Source organism: Athene cunicularia (assembly GCF_003259725.1).
Source record: "Athene cunicularia isolate RWA chromosome Z unlocalized genomic scaffold, athCun1 chrZ_part2, whole genome shotgun sequence".
In the NCBI taxonomy this organism is placed as follows: domain Eukaryota; kingdom Metazoa; phylum Chordata; class Aves; order Strigiformes; family Strigidae; genus Athene; species Athene cunicularia.
Genome location: NW_020799143.1, coordinates 22835653 through 22857647, shown reverse-complemented (window position 1 = coordinate 22857647; position 21995 = coordinate 22835653). Strand labels below are relative to the sequence as shown.

Below are 21995 nucleotides of genomic sequence, written 5' to 3'. Positions count from 1 at the left end.
TTGAATAAATTGTTATTTAAAGGTTCTTAATACTTAAGTTCTAGATCTTGTAGGGTAACTGTATATCACAGCTGTGTTTTAAGCTAACTGAACCATCATTTAACTTAGTTATCTTTAGATGATTGCTTGACTGTTTTTATCATGGTGATTTGGCTAAAGCTCTCTGCTACTAGCATAGTTTTTGCTCCAGTAATATGAGGGTTTCTTATACGAAATAATCACAAGCAATTGCATTTGACATTGTGTTAGAAATGTTAAAAAATGTCTGCAAGTATCCCTTCATTCGCCAGTATTGTGTTGGTTATTTATTAAAATTATTGTGCTGGTTGGCATTGTTTTGCTTAGTGGACCCACTGCTGGTCTGTGAACTTATTATAAAGGGCACTTTCAAAGACATGGAAGAGCCATTTTGCACATTGTTAGATACACTGTGATCTGTAAGCTGTGTTTAACTGCTTCCATGCTGCATCACATAATTCAGAGAGTAGTCATCAGGTATGTCCTTTCTCAGAGTGGCAGCATATGAAAAGATTGCCACTGTCAGGATGAGGATCCAGTAGCAAAGAGGTTAAAAAAAAATCACTCTCTCTCTGCAGAGCAGATACAGCTTATTCTTGTGTCCTTTTGAGTACTCATATTTCTTTTCCTAGAGAAGTTTAAAGGGCATGTGAAAGCATTTGTTATTGAAGGGATGTCATGGGTGGTCAGCCTCAGGTTAGCTTTGCTTTGCAAAGGCAGAACAGCCACATGGAGTTCATTTCAAACTGTTTTAAGACAGTACTGCAGACACTATGAAACACACAGTGAATCCAGATAAAGTATGTTGATATTATAGTTTGATTTCCAGTTGAGAACTGTAAATCCATCTTAGCTGTTGACACAGTTCTAAATGTATATCTTAGATGTTGGGGTTTTTTTATATATTGATGAGATGTCTCAGTTATGATTTTTTTTTTCCCCCCCATGGAACTTGTTTCCCTAGATTTTTAATCTAATTTGATAGAACAAGTTTCATTTGGAGTTTTTCTTGATAAATAAGAATTCTTGTCAGAAAACATCCTGTGGAAATTCAGCTGTATGTTTTGAGATAATGTAATTTGGTTTGCATTGCAGTCATGCACACTGAAAATGCAGTTGACATTAAATATTAATGTAACTTCCTGTACCTTTTGGATTTGGACCTTTTGAAGTTGCAAGACTTTTGTAGGTTATCTGTAGACTGCCTTTTGAGGGACACTCAGAGACCATCATGAAGATTATATTTGCCAACAGAGATAATAGGAAGTGTGTTTCATGCTGGCTAAACTATGTGGGGTGGTTTTATCATGGAATTTTATTAGTTATGTGTGTACGACAGTTTTCAGGCTATATTCACTGTACAGATCTTTTAAAAAGTATTATTTTGCATCTAAATGGAAAAGATCTTTATAAAGCTCCATCCTGAAGACAAAAACTTTACAAATTAGTTCATAATATACATACTGCAGTATATTTGCATATCTTGTAGTGCTGTGTTGTGTCTGCATAATTAAAATTAATTTAGTAAGCAGTTTGATCTACTTTAGTTGATCTTGGAAAATAATGCTCTCAGTATGTGTCACACATGCTTTGCATGAATTTAAACTGTGTGACTGTCTTTTGTCTGGAATGATCGTCCGTCTGTTCTCTTTTGAATAGAGTGGGGTTTTGTGTGTAAAGAATGACAATGTTAAACTCTGATTTATTTTTGTAACTGAATTTGAAGAAAGAGTTTTACTTAGTGCAGAGCCTAAGTTTGTTAAAATTATTTGTGGAAGAACCCAGCCAACAGATATCCAATGAAATTTTTCTTCAGTGCTGCCAGTTACTGTTCTCTCTAACAAATGTTTTTTCACAATCAGTTCATGGGGTAAAAAAGCCTAAATCTAAAATATCTCTATAAGGAACTCCTCCTAGGTATTCTGATGTAAACTGAGCTGATCTGTGAGCCTTTGGTGGCTTGTAGAGGAAGGAGTGCAGTGGTTTCTGAGTTAGCACCCGAATGCCTAAACATCTGAACTAAACAGATAACTGGCATTCTACAGAAAGTCAGTAAATTGGAGTTGGGTGTCTAAGTTGGTTCGGAATCACTTGTGCTTGAAAGTGAAAGCTCAGCATCTTCACAGAACTATGTGCAGACACAGTAGGCTTTTAAAACCTTCATTCTTCTTATCATATTTAGCCTCAACTTTCTAACAATTGTAATTGTCCATAGAAAACATTTCAAGATAAATGCATTATCAGGTTTTGAAATTTTCTTATTTTTGTAAATACTAGGACCTGGGGGGCAAAATAAGGGCTATATTGTGGATTAAGTGAAATATCTCAAGGCTGTGCTTTTCTGATAACTGAACCTGAAGTGACCTTTCTCAGACACAATTACAGAGCTGTATGTTTTTCCTTTAATTTCATCAGGGGTTTAATTAGTATACAAATAAAACTTCCCTTATCTTCCTTTCTACCTAATTGGCTTGTCTTCGCTTATATATGAAGAATGTGAAAATGGGCTGTAATTAGGGTGACCGTGTTAACCTTTTTTTCTCAAATGTACTGTTGCCTAAAGGCCTCAAGGCCTAAAAACAGTGCTTTGGATTATTGCTTTGCAATCACTATGGCTCTCCCATAGGTTTTCTCATGAGCAGAAGGGCTTTGGGTGCTGCAGGTTCCCACTGCTTAACGGGATCTTCATTCTTCTCCCCACTAAATGTTTATTGATTATCTCAGTGCTCCACACTCAGCCTCCAACAACTTAATATCAGGTGACAGTCAGGAGAGTTCTCCAAGTAATTAGAGTGGAGCATTGAGGGAACAATTAGGAGCAGAGTTATTAAACTTGATTTATCCTATTCTCTCCTGAACACTTTCTTGGATATCAGAACATCACACTTTCACAATCTACCTTAGCTGAGAAATTAGTGGCTAACCTGCTGCTTATCATTGTTGCCTTGCTGCCTTGAGGCACACCCTCTTGGTTTCAGTCACTCAGCTGGAAATATTAGAGTCCATAAAGTTTATCAAGGGTTTTAATTAGATCAATCTGAAGAAGGGAAAAAAAAGAGGCTTAGCAGCCATTACTTTAGAATATTCCACACTGTATTTGAACAATTTCCAAGACTTGACTTTAACCCACAGTAGTAAGGAGTTTCAAGTGAATGCTGAAACTGTTTTTAGAGTGCTAAAATCAGTTTACATTTTGCTTAGTTATTGCAGTGTTATTGATAAAGTCTGAATACTTTGGAGATTTCTGTAAATAATGGTGAAAGTTTTGAATATAATAAAGCAGCTCTTCAGTGATATATTTGATTTAATTTCTATATTGCACTGTCACCAGATAGTGTGGATTTCTGGCCATGCCTCTGAAAGAGTTAGGCTTCATGCTTTCATCCCTGTTATTGCCTCATTATTGCTTGTGCTTGCAATTGGTAAGCAAGATTGCTTAGCAGCTCCCAGAACATTTTGGCACCTAGTGGGTCTCCACCATTTGGTTCAGTGATGAAAGCTTTGTGCTGGAGCAGACAACTCTTCAGCCCCTGTAGAAGGATAGCTGTCTAATAAAAACAAAATAAATATGCATAATGTTCCTATTATCCTGTCTTTCTTCACTCATTTAGACCACTACAATCTTGGAGTCAGACTCTGTTCCAGCAGCCTCTACATCAAAAGTTGCTTGCATCAAAATATTAGCAGAATTATCTATTCTGCGTCAGCCAGAGCTCAGTTCTGTGACTACATCTTAAAAACAGATCTTTCAATCAGATGGAAAAATGGGGTAACAGAGCATTGGCACCAGAGATGATGTTCTCTGTTCAATAAATTCTGTTTGTCAAAAGATGGGAATGTGTGTGTAGCGGGACTCAACTTGGTTGTCAGAGCTGTTCCTCCATTCTGACTTAGCCTAAACTAAGCAAACAGTAAGCACAATAAATGGAAGAAATGTTCTTTGTTCTCAAATTAAAGACTGCTCTTTTTATTCTTATTAATCTACATCTGGTTTCTTGGAAATAATTTTTCTGAAAATTAGACAATTCACAAATTCAGCTGTTCAGACAGGGCTTTGATAGCTCCCTGTGGCATTAGGGTAGAATTTCTGAAAGCAGCACTTTTGGTTTTGGATATCTTCATGCTAATAAGGCAGTGGAAGAATGACATCTGTGTGTTTATCTTTTTCTAGGTGAAAAACAGCATTATTCATTGAAAATAATGACATAAGAGGCAGAATAGAGTTATTCAACCTGTAGTAATTTGAGCAAGACTAATATTAGCATTTCTTGGGTTTAGAGTTTCTAAAATAAACTCCTGATTTTTTTCTTTTTATTACAGCAGTGATTAATCTCAGCCTGGATTTTGTAAATTGATGAACATACAGTTCGGGTAGTAGTGCTATGTCTTCCAAATACAGTTGAAATAACTTGTTGCTTTTTTGTCTTGAGAAGTGTTTGAAGATAACAATCCACAGTTTTCAGTTTGCTTTGCAGGATTATGCAATTTTATGCTGTACATTATTATGTTCTAGAAATTTTCTCTAGCATATTGGTTTTTTAAGTGCTTTTGACACTTGGCTAGGTCTGAAGCTTCTTCAGATTAGTCGAGTTTTCAGTGCCCTCCACATTTTTATCAGTCTTTTGTATATACTGTTCTTAATACATATCCACAGCATAATACATATTCTCTGGGTTCCACATTCCAGGTCAAGTAGTCCTGAGTACAGATTATACAGAGCATTCTTAGAATTTAAGCAGAAAACATATCCATAAATTTTGAAAACATGGTGCAAGATCTCAGTCTTGCAAGTGTGTACCCTTCTGTATCCCTCTAGATCAGTTTAGAATCAGTCAGGGAATTTGCATTTTTTAAAGAATGTTTATAGCCACCTACTATAATTTCTTTCTGAAAATGCAATTAACAGTTGTAAGTAAAATGTAACATTTAGCAAACTATGAAATCACATTATTAATACTTCAGTCTGTAGAAGTATTGATTTATCCCAGCAGAAAGGAGTAGCAACTAGATAGATTCCGTATTAATTAATTCTGTGTGCTATTTGTCATCTATTAAATTAATCTGAATTGATTTAAAGGATGTTGTGTTAATTCTAAGACAGAGAGAAACATTTAAAAAATATACATACTATTTTGTGTATTGAAAAAGTAATGTTAAAATAGTGAAAGCACCATAAAATAGCGATTTATTCTTAGCAAGAGTTGCAGCAAAAATGCACTCAATGCACTAAGAGAGTATTAGATTCTTGTCTTTAATCTTGAAATTCCTGAATAGTGCAGAATATTTAAATAAATGCTGGTTTGCTTATTCCCTTTCTTTGTGAGTTCTTTAATGTTAATTTTATAGTAAGTTTTGAGAATATTCTGTTCTTTTTAATGCTGTACTCCTGATTATTTCCACTGTGTTTAGATCTGGTATTTGTAAATATAGTACATGTATCTTTATGTTAGAAAACATGTTTGTACAAAGGCAGTATTCTAAAAACTTGGGGTTCTGAGTTAATGTTTTTGCTAGAGAATTCATAAAATCTTAGTATGTAATGGTCCAAATCTACTTCACAGTTACTCTGTTTTCCACTTTGTTTAATAGCCTATGGCATAAATTGAAGTTAATTATTTGGGCTGACAACTAACTCTGCTTTTTGTCTGCTTGCAGAGACTCTCCGAGGCAAAGATGGAGCTGAGAAGAAAAGATCAATCTCTGTGTCAGCTCAATAGACTTCTTACCCAGCTGGAGCAGGACAAGCGTCGACTGAAAGAGAGCATCCATGATGCAGAGAGTGCCCTCTGCATGGCAGTGAAGTGAGCGCTGGGACCTTGGGGAGATCACTTAAAACGGACAAAAGATCAATTCTTACTTTCATGCACAGGGTTTTAGCCCTGGCTAATATAATGCTGGAAAACAAAAGTACTTCTGTCTCTTTGAAATTCAGTGATAGTTTTCTAAAAAGAAAACTGTTAGTTGAAGATACTATGGTATGTTTTCTGTAGTTATCCTATTCTGGATCCTGAAATAGCATGGGCATTTTTGTTTGCCAGTTATCTTACTGATTTGACAACATCTCTTTGGCAGATCTCTGATACTCAGTTTATTTAAGAAATGCCTGCTTGTTTTCTCTATTTCCACATCATCTTTTTATAGAGAGATACAATTTTTTATATCATAAATGCAGAAATGTCAGCTAGGTGACAGGTCTTAGCTGCCAAGGGGGCTGAAACCCATTTGAACATAGTCTTATCTGTGGAACAGAATAGATCTTTCAGGTGATTTCAGAGAGGTTTGAATTTAGACATAAAACCTACGCCTTTTTTATACCCCAACCTGGAGAGGGGAAGAAAATGTTCAGGGACCAGTCGTGAAAAAATTGGTAGTCAAAAGGTGTTCCAATGACTTGGATGAGATTATTACTAAACTCTTACAGTCATATAGTCAGATAAAAAGATAAATCTTTGCAGACTCTGTTACATGTTACTCTTATTGTAGTAGGTACTTTAAATATTGTTGGTCCACAGCTAAGGTTTTTTAAAAAAGTTTAATTTCAAATTTAAATTTCTCATTATACCCAGAATACATTAGACCTCTGAAGAACAATAGCTTAGAAGCTTTAAGGGTTTTATGCACAAGTGAAATAATGTAATTTAGTTATCATTGAAATGTTTAACAAGCTAATTAAAATGACGAATGTTATTTGGTATGAGTGTATTAAAGCAGATATGACCTGAGGAAGGATTTGTTCTAGGAAGGTTGCTCCTTTCTACCCTGCCCCAACTTATTTTATGCACTCTAGTAAAGATCGCTCCCTGTGGCCCTTCTTATATTCAGAAAAGGCTATTTTAACGTGGTTTTAAAATTGGTTTTATTTCTGTATATAGCAGTTGAATATTGACAAAAGAAAAAAACATACCATTTGTTGTTTTACCAACCTTCATAACAGGTCTTTTTTTACATTTGCAATGTATAAACAAAGTAGGTGAGATAGACTTTACTTTTGTACGGAGAATCTTATGTTGCTACCTTTTCCATAATTGGAGTGATTGTAAGCAGTGCATGGATGTCTGTCTTTCCTAATCTTTTGTACAGCTTTAAAGGATAGCAAGATGGCTGGCTCATTCTGAGAATGGCAATCTTGATTTTCATGCAGTGGTGGCCAGCAGTTCTGTTCCGCTTTCCTCCAGAGTAGGAATCAGTATAAATAAGTGTCTTATAGCAATGAACTTGACAGAAGTTTAGTAGCCTTTTGGTCATTTCTCTGCTAGGCAGAAGCTATCAAACCACCCCAGCTATTGTGTAAAAGGTGATGTGAACCATGTTCCTCATGCCTGAACTACGTTTCTGGATAATAATCCTAAAGAATAGTTCTGTGATCCAATTCCAATTTCCCTTACACCTGTAGGAGTTCATGAATATATGAAATAAAGATTGAATAAAATGTGGATCCTGACATGTCATAGGAGTGCAATAGGTTAATTATTTAAACTTTTTTCCTAGGTGCTATAAACAAATATTACCAGACTTCTGTTTTAAGATGTTATTTAAGATAATAATCAATCACAGTCAGAGGGTTTGCTGTTCTCAAAAATAAAAACGCAAGGACCACCTATTAACCTGGGTCTCAAATTCCATCTAAACGTACTTTCCGTTTTTATGATGAACACTGGAGAATATGCAAGGAACTGACTGACTTCTGTGTCAGTAACTAAGTTAGAAATTAATGGTGTTGAACTGTCTCTCTTGAACTGTCTTCACCCATCCAAATAGCAGTTGCTTCATAAATGAGGCCAGCAGAGAAGGTGAACATCACATCCTTGTCAATCTAGTCCAAAGAAGGGCAGGATACTGAAAAGAGAAAAATCCGTGACAGCTTTACTAGGAATGTAAAAGTCAATCCCACATTTCTGGCCACCTTCCTCTATTTGCTGTTCAGATATTATGAATCAAGAAATGAGGAAGCAGTGGTCATCACACCATATTTACATAGCTGGCAAAGTAAATGACAGTCCTGGAACATTAAGATCTATCAGCTCTTCTGGCATAGATTCCATTTGATTTCCTCCTGTGTTTTGCTGGTCACCCTGTCCTGTTCCCCTTAGTCATATGGTATTATGCAACTTTATTTCCATTTCTGTCAATGCATCAGATGAGACCAACGTTTTTATGGCAGCATGACTCATTAAAGCTGTTTTTCTTACGGAGGCCCTAATCTACAAAAAGGCATGAGAGTAGTATTTCATTCTCTAAACTTCTGTGTTGTAAGGATAGGTTCCTTGACTGTACGTGTTTTGGAAAAGGACCAGTGGAATATTCAGGTTCAGAGAAGACAGGAAGATTTATATGCATATAAGGACATAGTTGTTAGGCCCCTGTAATTTATGAAGAACATAGAGTTTGTCACTGTTTTCCAGTATGAGAGTGTAATCTCTTCCTGCTAGAGCCAGGACTCCATTCAGCATGCCCTTTTTATATAAGACTGCATATTTCTTCTCCAAGAACATGATAGTTGTTCATTGATATGCCTATAAATACAGCTAGTTTAACTGCTTATACACAGTAGAAGCATCTTTTGTATGGAAATGTGCCAAACAGTGGTCCATGAACTATTTTTTAGGGTTTTTATTGGAGATATGAAAAGGAGTTACAAACATAACAGTTTGAGTTATCAACAAGTATTTTTCAAGACATGATGGTTATAAAGTAGCAGAAAGTTAATTTCTACATCAGCAGAGCTTCAGTTCTATTAACTACTCTGGTTTATTTTCTCTTGTAACAGAGACAAAGAATTGATTATTAGTTATATGAAATCTGTGGAAGCCACTCTTCATAAGGTAAGCATTTAAAGTGTTTCCTCTGCATTTTTATTTCCAAACACATCAAGGTTTTACAGCTGCTCGTTCTCAGGGAAGGAGTGGAGTAGAAGTTATAAAGCCACTTCCTTTTCTTAGTTTAAGTTTCCACCTTCAACTTTTTTTATTTCCAAAACCTATTCGTATTTAGTGAAATAAAATAGAAATTTGTAGTACATGGACTTATTATTTTTAATGTAAAACTTACTACAAAATTAACCTTTGTTCCCTCAATCACTGAGCACTATTTCTGGTTACCAAGTTGTGCAAGGTTTAATCCTTGCTGGGATGAGACAACACGTTGCCGTTGCCCCTCCCCCACCCACGCCAGTCGAGTTGGAAGTTAAACACAGACCCCGGCTAAAATAACAAGAAATTTAATACAACAGAGTGATAGAGCAATCTGAATAACAACAGTATCAATGGGTCACAACAATCAACAGCAATAACAGTGAACAAGACAAAAGATATACAGAGAAATACCACTAAATGATCAAGGAGCAAACTCACCCTGTGTATGGCAAAAACCAAAAACAGAAGTGAAAGGTAAAAAGGCTCCGCCCCTGGACCTGACGCCAGCATGGTATGAATAACCCGGCTGGAGATCCCTTCCCCCTCTCTCTCTGCTGGGGAAAACTTTACTCTATCCTGGTTGAACCAGGACACAAGTGAAGACTATTGATCATCCAAACAATTCATAATTGCTGAGTTAACTGACTCTACTGAGCAAGGCAGAGGTCATCTGGTGAGGTCACATACATGGTGGCTATAAGATATTTGGCTTTGTGTATGCTACTTTAATCTTTGATACATGGTCGGAAAAGATGGTAAGTATTAATCTGTAATCAAAAACTTCCATGATATTTTTTTACAACTTTTTTTAAGTTGAGTAATAATCTTAAATTGTCTTGGACTTGTACTATTTTGTGCTGATACAGTATTCTTTGAAGGTCCAGCAAAGCTGTATATATTAATTATTGGGGGAAAAGTGCTGTTTGTAACTCTAGTGGCTTGTTCTTCTATAACTGTTTTTAGTCCAGAGCAACACAGAGCAAAAGAAGTGTTTTTATTACCTTGGAGTGTTTGTTTCCAATATCACATCTTGAATTCCCAGAAGCATGGGAATCTATCCTTATTTTAATTTCTGTGCATCCACATAAACTGCTGTTAATTTAATTTTCAGATACTTTTTTCAAGTTTCTCTTTGCTTTTAATCTTCACAAAAAGTGACCTAAACTGTTTTAGCTACAGCGAACTGTGCTGATAGATAACGTCTTCCTTTGTGTCCCCATCTTCTTCATACTGGCTTATTTTAAGCTTTGTTAATCTATAATGCAGAAAGTGCTGGTTTTACAGCAACATGTATGTGTAATGCCCTTAGCCTTGAGAATTTATTGTTTTGGATTGAAAGTTTACATTTTGATTTAGAAGACAGTACTGTATATGTACAAGGATCGAAATGTTTGGGGAAAGGTTATAGGGAAGGTCACATGCCTAGTACTGATTATCCTGATGCAGTGAATGGATCAAGAAACTGCCATCTTTTGGAATTTTAGTTGCCATATCTGCTTCTTAGTTCTGTTGAGTAGCAGAGTAATTTATCCTTTCTGGTTTGTCAACCTAAAGAATGAGGAAAATATAAGAATTATAAATGTCAGGATGCACCTTTCAGCAGGAACTAAAAAGAATTAATTGTAAATCATTCATAATTTTACATATCATTTCTCCTAGAAAAACAAAGGGAAATTATTGATCTTTGGGAAATATCTGAAATGTAAACCCTACATAATAATGGTAGCTAATTATCTAACATTAATGAACACGGCTTATGTGTAAATTGTCAAGTTTACACTATTTTCTTGAAGGTTTTCTCTCACAGTGAAACATTAGAACATGATGAAGTAGATAAAATACTAGTAAAGGAACCGAAAGCCTCCTTTTCCCCCCATAAAAATTCTGGGATCTGGTTTTGTTTTAAAAAAATAAAAGAAAATGGATAAAGTTTAGAACAGGTACTGCTATTAGCTGCAGATATATTTATGGCAGTTTGAAATTAAACATTGTATTTCTACATTGAAGTATTTGTGAGCAAATATCCACAAAATTCCGCTGCATCACTTGCAGGATCTTGTTATCAGTGCATAATGCTGAATTTTTGCCTGTAGCGCTCAGAGGGATTTTACAGACATCCTTAGTAATCTTAGTTATACTTGGGATAAAAGGATATACACTGATATCTGTTAAAGCAACCTCATTCTTTTCTGTACTCTTGCCACTACAAGAATTCCAGAAGGCAGCAATATAGGTACTAGATCATCTGCCTTTGGTAATACTTGGGTGTAACGTTCAGCAAACAAAGCAAGAAGCAGCAGAGGTGAGGGAGGCAATCTCTCTGCGTTCTTCTGATACAGCTCTAGACAAGGGATCATTTACAACAGTTAATGCTCACCCTGTGACTGGATGGAAAATCTAGAATCATACATTTGTCAACAAGTTCTTGGTCATGCTTGTGCCAAGAATGATTCTTTTAAGACCATTTCAGAACTACCTTTTTAAATAATCATGAATATTTATGAAGCATAAATGCTGAAGAGCATTAGAATGTGCTATATTATGAGAGAAAATACTTTTAGCAGCTTCATAACCTGCAAGATATACTTTAGAAGGTTATTTTTTGTCTTGTCCTGGGTCTTGTCATATTAGCTATCTTCATCTGACTCCTGGAGCTGGATTATTTGCACAAGAGTTCCTGATACCATTAAAATAAGAGATCTCTCTTGGTTTTATACCATCTAAATATTGAAGACAAATATCAAAGTGCAAAGCAAATGTTTTACCAAATGTAAAAAATACACCACCAAGGGCAAACAGAGGACCTCAGGATTATTTTGGTTTGGTACAGTTTTATTCTTATAATATTATAGATGACCAAAAGGTAATAGTTGAATTTTTAAAAAAATCTAGGTTTGGAAAATCGATATGATTTTGTTGTTGTTTTTCTTCCCTAGAATCTATTAGATATCCTTAAACTGAAAAACTTAGCAAAGTAGAACAGTTTTAAACATTGGCTACTTACAGAACCTGTGACCATGACTTGACCAGTTCCTTTGGGGGAAAAGAAAAAAAAAGCCCACCTAAGATGCAAAATGGTAACAGAAAGAAAGTAATTTTTACTAAAAGAGTTTTTATAAGAAATTCCATCTGCTTGAAGTTCAGACATAAAGAGTTTTCTTAAAATCTTCTGATCAAGAGACAAAGCCTTTAAGTAAATGTCTTATTTTAAAACCCATCTGCAGTCCTGCTTTTATATATGAAAAATAAATTATTTCTTGAAACACTTCCCTCTCAAAAATATGTTCAGAAGTTATTTTTGTTAAAAATATACCCTTATTGTACTTGTTGATAAACCGTATTTAGTTATTAATTTCTTCTGTACTTCTTAATGTCACATTGGCACAAACAGAGCAAGAGACCTTAAATCAGTTCATTTGATACAACTAGATTCTTTAAAATTTGTTAGTTAATGATTTATTAGTTTCAGTAATCCCATCAGTGGAAGAAATCACTTTACACTCTCTCTGCTAAAGTCTTCAGCTTTCCCTTTGTATTGTTTCTCAGTTTGAGTGCTTGTGGTGGGTTATCCTTGGCCAGCAGCCAGATGCCCACCCAGCTGTTCTCACTCCCCCTTAACAGGACAGGAGGACAAAATAGGATGAGAACATTTGTTCATTGGGATATAGACAGGGAGATTGCATACCTAGTTACTGTCACAGGTAAAACAGAGTTGACATGAGGAAAGTGATTTATTTATTAAAATAGATTTGGATAGTGAGGAACAAAATAATTAGCATCCTCCTGCCTTTTAGTCTCAACTTCACTCCTGACTCCTCTGTCCATGCTTTGAGGCACAGGGGGATGAAGGGCATGGAATTGCAGTCAGTCTGTAACAACTCCTCTCAGCTGCTGCTTTCTCCTCCTGCTGTTTCCCTACTCCAGTGTGGGCTTTCCACATGGGCAGCAGTCCTTCAAGAGTATCTGCTCCTGCATATGTTATCCATGGACTTCTGAGAAGTTCATGTTCCTTCAGGAACATGTTCAGCAGAGCTGTTCACCTGCTTTGGCATGGGGTCCTGCATGAGCTACAGTGTGGTCATGTGCTCCAGCATGGTCCTCTCTGTGAGCTGCAGGGAAATACCAGATCTAGTGCCTCAAGCACTTCCCCTGCCCCTACTCCATTCCCAACTTCTTTTCTGACATTGGTGTTCACAGAGCTGTTTCTCACTCTTTTTCTTCCATCCTCCTCTACCTGTGTGGTGGTTTTTGCCTTTTCTTAAATACATTTGCACAGAGGGGCTCCCAGCTTGGCTGAGGGCCTCAGCCATGCCCTGTGGTGGGTCAGCTGTTGTGTCCAGCATGGGACAGCCCTGGTCTCTGCCCAGAGAGACTGTGCAGCAGCGTCTACTGCCAGTACCACTACTTCTTCAGCCTCCTTAAATCCCTCTTCTCTAAACTCTGCCTATGCAAAACACCACCATGGGGAGTCATCCCAGTGAGTCGGCCTATACAGAGACAGAAAATTGTTTCTGTTGCCCCTTGTACTCTTAACTATTAAAGTCTTGACAAGCTTTATGGGCTGGCAGAGTTTTCAGCCTGTCCCAGGCCGCTTTGCTTAGGATTTGGCTATTTTAACAGGTTAATAAAATACTGTGTCTTCACAAGCTTAGACTGTTACCCACTACTCAGTGAAGCTGATGAGCTGTGATAATGAGTCAGTAACAAACACATAAAACCTCTCACCCCTCCCATATTTTTTTTCCCCAATACCAGTTAGCGACCTACTCATTCTGACATTTTGTGACAGTTCAGGGATCAAAGCAGTGTGCTTCTGGCACTTGTTCAGAAAAATTCTTCTTCATCCACTTCTGTAATGCACTTCATTTCTGCTGACTGAAAGGTTCATATGCCAGCTGGCAGAACAGCTTCCATGCAGACCCCTCAGTGGTTGTACCTTGAAATCCTTCCACCATTGTGTTTCATTGCCTCACCGCTGCTCCATTTCCATCTCAGCTGTCTTCTCTGAAATGTCCTGAAACTGTCTGTGCATGAGATTTGAACCTCACAGTTCTATCAGTTGAAAAAAGTCTGAACACTGTACAATACATTCTGTTACATACAATCCATCCTGTTACATACTTGTAAAATACAAAGACAAAAGTATCTTTCCTTATCCAGTTTAATGAGATCTTTAATACAGGACTAAGAGACCGTTGGAGATGGGCTGAGACCATTGAAGACTTGAGAATTAGTAACGTTGTAGCATTACATTGCTGTTTCTGATGTGGTCCACAACAATAAAATGCATTTCCTTACGATAGTTGTTTTATGGCCTGCAAGAAATTAATTTAAAAGGGGTTTAAGTCCACATACAAGTGACTGTATCAGTAAAAACACTCTGTATAAGTGGCATTAACTCTTAGTTCCAGCAAGAAGACCACAAATTGATCAGGCTTTATAAAAACAGAAGAGTTATGAGGCTTAAGGTGGCTACCAGAATCAGACTTCAGTAGGTGTGACCTGATACTTTTAGGTGTACTGATCAGCTATGTTTCTTGAATTAACTGGGATTTATACTCCATCATATTATTTAGTTATCTTAGTAAAGCTCTTGTGTTACAAGACCTCAGCCTGAAGATTTTTCCCTAGCCTAATGTCACTCCCAGAGCTGTTTCTTTTGAGTATTTAAACACGTTAACAGAATAAAGCCTACTTGTGTCTGTGCGTTTAGGGTCTATTCATCACTGTGGTCCTTCATTGTTCTAAATTGACCCTATCACAAGCCTGTTGAAACAGTGTGTATATGTACATGCAATAAAATCACAAAGAAAACCCAGTTAGAATATTAAAATTCTAAATGACTGGTGTAAGAAGTTTATAGTAGGAAACAAGCTATTGTTTCTCTGTGATAAGAAAAAAATGCAGTAAAAGATTATTTTTGCCCCTCCTCTGTCTCAAATTAGCACGTCTTCATTTCAGTGTTTTATGAATTACTTCTGTTTCACTCCCTAGTAATCTGACTTTCTTGATCCTTGTTCCTAAAGATCGGTTGTGCAGGACATACAGGTGTTAGCACAGCTGGCTTGCTGATGACAACTCTGTCCATATAGCTGTCTAGTGTGTCATCACTCATATTGTTCAGTGTCATTCTGACCTAGCCAAGCTAAAAATGGTACTCCAGCTCAAGAGGGATTTAAAAACCTTGACAAACTAAAGCGAAGACATTGCCGAATGTCATATCCATGTGCTTAACTGTTCTCAATTTAGACATATCTAAATAACTAATTTCAGGGTGCATTTGTCGTCTTTGTCTTTTGTTGTTTGTTTTTTTGTTTTTGTTTTTTTTTTAATGGCTAAATACTTTTGTGTAGTTTGCCTTCAGTAAGGAGAAATCCTTGCTTGGAGAATTGTGGAATTACTGAATACATAAACTATTATTTTCTCTAGACATAGGTTCATTTTCAGCCCAAGGTCACTGAAATCCATTCATAGGGGATGTATTATAGTGCACATCCTGCAACTACAGCGAAGCTTAGGTGCAGTGGTCAATGTCTGCAAAAAACAACTCTGGATCAAATTAACATCTTATTCAACAGAGCATGGAGTGTGTGTTTGTGTGTATTAATATGAGAAAGCTTGAATTAAGCTTATAGGTGAGCCTGGGATGGTATTCTACTTGGAGAATTAATTTCCGGAATCTTGATTAGTCTTTCAAAAAAACCCAACAAAAAAACCCCAAAGCCAACCAACCAACCCAAAACAAAAGGCAGTCATACCCAAAGCATCAGTTATATGAGATATGCCTCCTTACACAAATGCTGTTATGCAGTAATTAATGTTCTTTTAAAAAACACCTGTGAAATATCTTGTATTGTAATTAAACACAGATTTGTGTGGCGGTAGTCAAAAAGGGTAGTCAATAAATCACATGCTAATACAGAAATTTTTAGTAGATTTTTAAGTAAGTGAAAGATTTGCTATACCAAATTACGTTCATATTTGGCCACCTACAGCAGGGTATGTGCAAGTGTTGTTTAAAACCTCCACTATCAACAGTCATCAGACCCTTGGGTTTGAGGATGTATTCCTTCTTTTGATGAAAGAGTATGCAGTGATCTGTTGGCCTTTAATAAGTACTCAAAACTAACTGTGATGGCTATATAACAAGTATCCATTCAACTGTATCATGTAGCTCTTTTTCCCTTTCCCTTCTACAAGGCACTATTTTGTCTAAACAAGATATGTTGTGATTTGGTGTAGTTGAGTTTGTTCTTGGTGGGGGGGGAAGGCAAAAAGTCTTTGAGGGTTTTTTTTTTGCAGGTCAACTGACTGGTTTAATTCCCAACATCATTCTTCAGCTGTTTCACTCTCTAATTGTGGCTGTAGTTTTCCAGTTTTTGGATGTCTGATTTAAAGTGCCTTCAGTTTAAGCAATGCAGTCTCTCTAGTTCTGGAGCAATCCTTGACTGTTGAAAGACCCTGATGGAAAATATTGTGTTCATGATTATATAGGCCCTCATTCAATAAAATTCAGTGACATACACTATTTTCTTATTTTCGAAGCAGACTCAGACTGGTGTTTATGAGCAACAGATACTAACAGATTGTCTTTTGGGACCGAAAGAGTGCTGTGGTATATACTTCTTCAAATGTCACAGGTGGCAAATCCTTCAGCAGATCTTTTGGGGTCTGTATACTCCCTTAAAAAACTAACACTTCAGGTGTGATCCCTGTTTTCTAGAGAGCCTATACTCAGTAATGACAGTTTAAGGATATATCCTTAGAAAGATCATCTCTATTGGCAACTTATTTGAATAACTGGTTATCAACACTATTCAGTACTATTGTTGGTGCAGATTCCTTCGTGTATATTCACTTGTATTTTATAGTATAGAGTAAGAGAACATCAACAGTCCATAACTAAACCTAAAAAATCATGAAGGTTTAATTCTGTCCACCAGTGTATATACTTTATTATTATCTTTAGTTCCATGATCATTTGTGCCACGGTAACAAAGACTTCCCTATGCAAATGAGTTACTGTATAACTTAATTATCTTAAAGTGCTTCTCATTTAAGAAGGTGAAAGACCATGATCAGTAGATGTGTGTGTGTCCTTGATTTCTGCAATATGTCCTTGATTCTACATGCTGCCCTGGAGGTATGGATATTACGCAGCTAAATCAGCCACATATTTACAAGAGTGTGGTTAAGACTAAGATGTGGTTTGTATTCAAACTGCCGCCTCCTATGTTAAAAAGTTCTCAGAACATTTTTGTTAATTATATGCCACATGCAGAATGTAACAGTGTGCTAGAAACCATTTTGCTTGCACTTTTTTAGCATGATTGGCATGACATATTTGTAGCTTCTGTTATCTCAGCAATATGGTCATCTCAGAGTCAAGCAGACTAAATCATTGTTTGCCATTCACTTATCGCCAGATCACTGCATCATTGTTTTTGTTCCACTGTTTAAGATGATTGCTATTAAAAGTAGTAGTAGGAAATGAAAGTAAAATAAGCCCAAAGTTTTTTATTTCTGGGTACTATTTTTTATGTGGAATTGGTGCCCTTTGAATTTATGAAAGGTTCTCCTATATAGTTTACATAGTGAAGTTTATATCCTAAACAATCTTACTTTCTTTTCACCAAAAGAAAGCATTGGATTAGGCCCAAAATAAGGAACTAAAAATCTCAGTTTTATTGTACCAGTCAGACAGTAACCGGGCACAAAGACATTAGGGAGGGTAAGCACATATTATTACCATTTACAACTTGGTAGCGTTTGGTACTGTCTCTACTGGCATAACTAGACATACCAGCTCAAACTGTGTGGAGGGAAAACAAAGTGAGCACAGAAGTGGACTGTAGACAAAATTACTGTTATTTCTAATCAGCAGAGACTTTTTAGTATTATTTTTGGACATGTAGAATTAGCCCATCAAATTCTACACCTTGGTTCAGTCAATATTGTAACTACAGTTTATTATTCAGTTTCAGCTTTGATCTGAATTCATCAGTACTTTATTGATTTTAAATTGAGTGGCTATAGTGTTGTCTGCTATGTTGCTCTCAATTAATAAGTTAAACACTGTCATAAGTCACTATACTCCTTTGTTTAAAAATGTTTTGAGTATTGTAGTAGAGTTATGTGGATCTGTTTGTGATTCTGCCTGTTTTCAGACAGTATCTCAGCAAAACTGAAAAATCTAATGTTCGTACTTAGCAGCCCACTGTTACAGTACTTACTATGCTCCATATAAAATTGCTCTTGTAACTTTTGTGTTCTCGGCCAAAATTATGTTTACTGAAATCAGAAATATCCAAAATCTTCACTAGCATTGGATATAGATACTTTTATTTTTTTCCCTCTTACTAATTTTGAGTATAGGGAAGTAGAAATTTTTTATCATTGCAATAAGCCTGATTAAATTATAAGGTTTTTTTAGATTATAGCATTAGGACTGTAGCCTAAGGAGACCTCTCAGGTGCCTTGCTTTAGATTTCATGTGGAGAAAAATAATTGTCATTAAACACAAAAAAGTCCTGAAACTTGCATCATAAGGCTTAACTACATAGGATGGTTTCCCTCTCTGTCAAGGTGCAAAAAAAAAAAAAAAAAAAAAGTTTTTCTTAAATAAAATTACCAGTTTTACCTTTGCTTGGTAGTTCTGTAATGTAAGTGTGTATGTGAGTATTGTGCTTCTTAGAGAATGAGAAAATAATCACTCTCCCAACTTTTGTCATTATCCTTCTAGTTCTCAAAAAGCAAATAGCCAGGAAGTGTTCTTAACTAAAATTTCATGTAATACAGCCTATCCAGGGTGATTCCATGCCGGTCATGACTATTATAGCTCTCCATTCTGTGAATAGGAGCCAACTTGAAGACTTTTTTCACATTTAGTGAAAAAATGTAATAATATTTGTATAGTATGTGCCCAGTTTTTTGTTCTGATGATTTTTCCCGAACCCTTTGAGTATTTTTCAAAGGAAAACTCTAGCTTAATTTTCTCTTTCTGTGTATGCATGTTCATAATGAGATTCACTCTTTATGATCTGAGTATTTACAAACATAAAATTTTGGGGCTTGTTTTTTTAGCTGTGAATCTTCATATCAAATACCAGGAGCTAATACATACTTTTCTGGTGCAGTCGTATTAATGGCATATGTTTACACAATTCAGACATTTTAAAAAATGGCTTTTGTATTTTGTTGTTTAGTGAGTGTCAGGCCTCAGTATTGGAGAGTTTGAAACTATTAGGGTTAAAAGGACTTCCACTTACTGTATTGTGTGTGTATTATACCTACATTGCTTATACATTGTTTTTTTTCCCCCCTAGTATTAGCAATCTGCTTTTGTACTTTGACACAGAGATTTCCCTTGTGAATTTTGTCACAGAAAAAAGAGAATCATCAATATCGTGGTTAAACTTGACTTTCAAAGCTAATAGTATCTCATTTGGGGGCTGAAATTTAATAAATTTTCTTTGATTCTGGGTGAGTTTTTAAACATCAAACAATGAATTGGCCAGGGTGCAGTAAAATATTTAGATCTATTGACTATAGTTCAGAAGGGTAGAAGGCAAAACACTGGTGGTTTGATGTTGATAAATTCTTAGTACCTTAATCCACATTAATGTTTTCTTTTATCTGTGTGCATACTGGCAGCAAAGACACTGAAAAGTTGGGATATAAAAGCTATAAAAATGTTAATCAAGTGTATGTATGTGTGTGTATCTATATGTGTGTGTGTATTTAAAGTAACGCATTTTGTTATATTCAGCAAGGTTAACATCTGACTGGAATTACACATGCTGACAGAACACTCTAGAGAGTATGTTTGTTCCACAGGACTGTATATCCTGAACCTAGTGCATGATGTGTGCAAAAAACGTGTAGAGGACCTTTCCTGTTATAAAAATTGCATCATAGTGCATATGTTTGGCAGCCACAGGTATTGACAGGAATTCTTAGGTCAACTTGGGAAATGTAAGACTCCCTATTCCCACAGAACAGAGCAATGAATAAAATAAAATCTTTTCTTCTTTGTATCAGTAGATTTACACATGCATACTTCTTTCAATCAGAGCAGATTTCAAAGGCTGGGCTATTGTTTGAAATATGTTAACTCATAATCAACATTTTACAAAAATCTAATTTTGTAAGTGGTTACAAAAAAGTAATCTGGGATTTAAAATGAATGAGCCTATGTTTTAATTCATGTTTGGTGAGTTCTTTTGGGCAAGGGAGTCTCTTAAGAACTGATATGTATTTCAAATAGTATTTAGCGAATGGTATATCTATTGATTTATATGTAGTATATATTTAGTATATGGTTTAGTATTAGACTATATATTGTTGTTAAAGACAGTAAATTATTTTGCAGTACTAGCTATTGCTACTCAACAGATACAGTCTATGCCAAATGAATGCATTTCATCTATTCAGTTGTACTAATATATATTTGTATGTGTGTCTATCCATCTGTATTAGAATCTAATCTGACTACTGGGATCTCCTGGAGGTGAAAATTATAATTTTTGTATTAAATAGAATGAAAACTGGGTGTGTGGCAGCATATGGTATATGAATGTAAGTGATGTGTCCAGGGAAGTTATGTGTTAAATATGTGTAATTTCACATTCATGCTGATGGACTAATTACATGTTGTGATATGTGGGAAAATGTTACATTTTTAACAATTATAACAATATTCTCTTGTGCAACACTAGTAAGTCTGTGTTTAAAAACAAAAGCGTTAATCAATTTACATCGCTCTGTTTTACTTACGCGTTTGTGTCACTGAAGGCACGCGAGTTAGTCTAAATTAAAACCAGTTTCTCGCTTAGTCAGCAGGTGGCACTGTGACACCAACGGCCTGTGGTTATGTTTGCGGCCATATGTAGAAATGACATTGATACTGCTTGGGGGTTTTGTTATAATATCCTTTCGTTTCAGACTGCCTGCAAAACTAGCTAAATATCAAACTGTCTGAATTTTGTGCAAATTGTAGCATTTCCCACTCCAAATTGGCGTAGTTAGAAACTGTGTAAAAGTTGATTAATGCCAATTAGTACATTATTTCTTACAGTGAGTCCACAATAAGAAATCTAGTATCAGGGTTGATTTGGGATTTTTTTCTCCTTGTGTTAATTGCAGAGCTACAGGTTGGTTTGTTTTGCTTTGTTTGAGGATTATTCATTTTAATCTGGGGCTTAACTGAATTGATATTAAATGAACCTTATTGTGGAGGACTGATATGATCTCCCTACAGTAGACAGAACTCACATGCCAGCTTCTTGTTTGTATGATCACACGAACTTTTTAATTTCATAGCTGATATTTGAGTCAGAAGGACAATTACTATTTGTTTTCTTAAAAGGTTTTTACAGGGGGCAGATCTGTGAAAGGTACATACCAGGTGGGCTTGTGAGCCCTTAGTATCACTTCTTTCCTTCTCATTTCAGACCAGGAGAAGATGCTTTTTCTTCTTAACATTCTCTCCCAGCACTCTGAATTAGAGATTTATTTGCAACGAAAAATCAATTAGTCCTAAATTTATTCATGGATTTCAGGTCCAGCGATCAATGCAAGTCCACTCAGTGGGCTCAAGGGGACCCAGTTCATCCCAGTTAATGTGTCTGAAGGGGAATTACCATTGATGCTGTTTTTTTCCCTTTAGGTCAGAGATCAGACCTTGCTGTCACGGACTGCGGCAACCAGGAATGACTTCACCCTGCAGCTACCCAAACTGTACCTAGAGACCTTTGCAGTAGAAGGGCTGAAGGGCAGGCCAGAGGTTGTAGCATTTCAGGTTAGAGTCTACAATAATCTTGTTTCTTTTTTTCCTTTTTTGCATCTGAGATAGAACAAGAAGCAAGACTGCTCTGAATGTGTGGAGAACAAAAAGCTTCAAAATGACTGCAGTAAACAGTTGAAAGAGAAATTATTTTAATAATAAATATCAGAATGATGTGAACTTTTGATTTTGCAGTTACAGTGTTAAATGACAGGAATATGACCACAGAAAAAGGCAAATGTTATATTTGAAAAATAATATTACTTTATCCTACCCCCCTT

General features: G+C 36.0%; 1 protein-coding gene across 8 annotated transcripts in view; it reads left to right on the top strand.

Moving 5' to 3' along the window:
- CCDC171 (coiled-coil domain containing 171) overlaps positions 1 to 21995 on the top strand; it is a 147977-nt gene that overhangs the window by 82659 nt on the left and 43323 nt on the right. For all 8 annotated transcript variants that reach the window (XM_026866311.1, XM_026866313.1, XM_026866312.1 and 5 more), the window contains 3 exons: positions 5674 to 5819; positions 8786 to 8840; positions 21598 to 21729. In XM_026866311.1, the coding sequence (XP_026722112.1) occupies positions 5674 to 5819; positions 8786 to 8840; positions 21598 to 21729 (333 nt within the window). The remainder of the gene's footprint in view (positions 1 to 5673; positions 5820 to 8785; positions 8841 to 21597; positions 21730 to 21995) is intronic.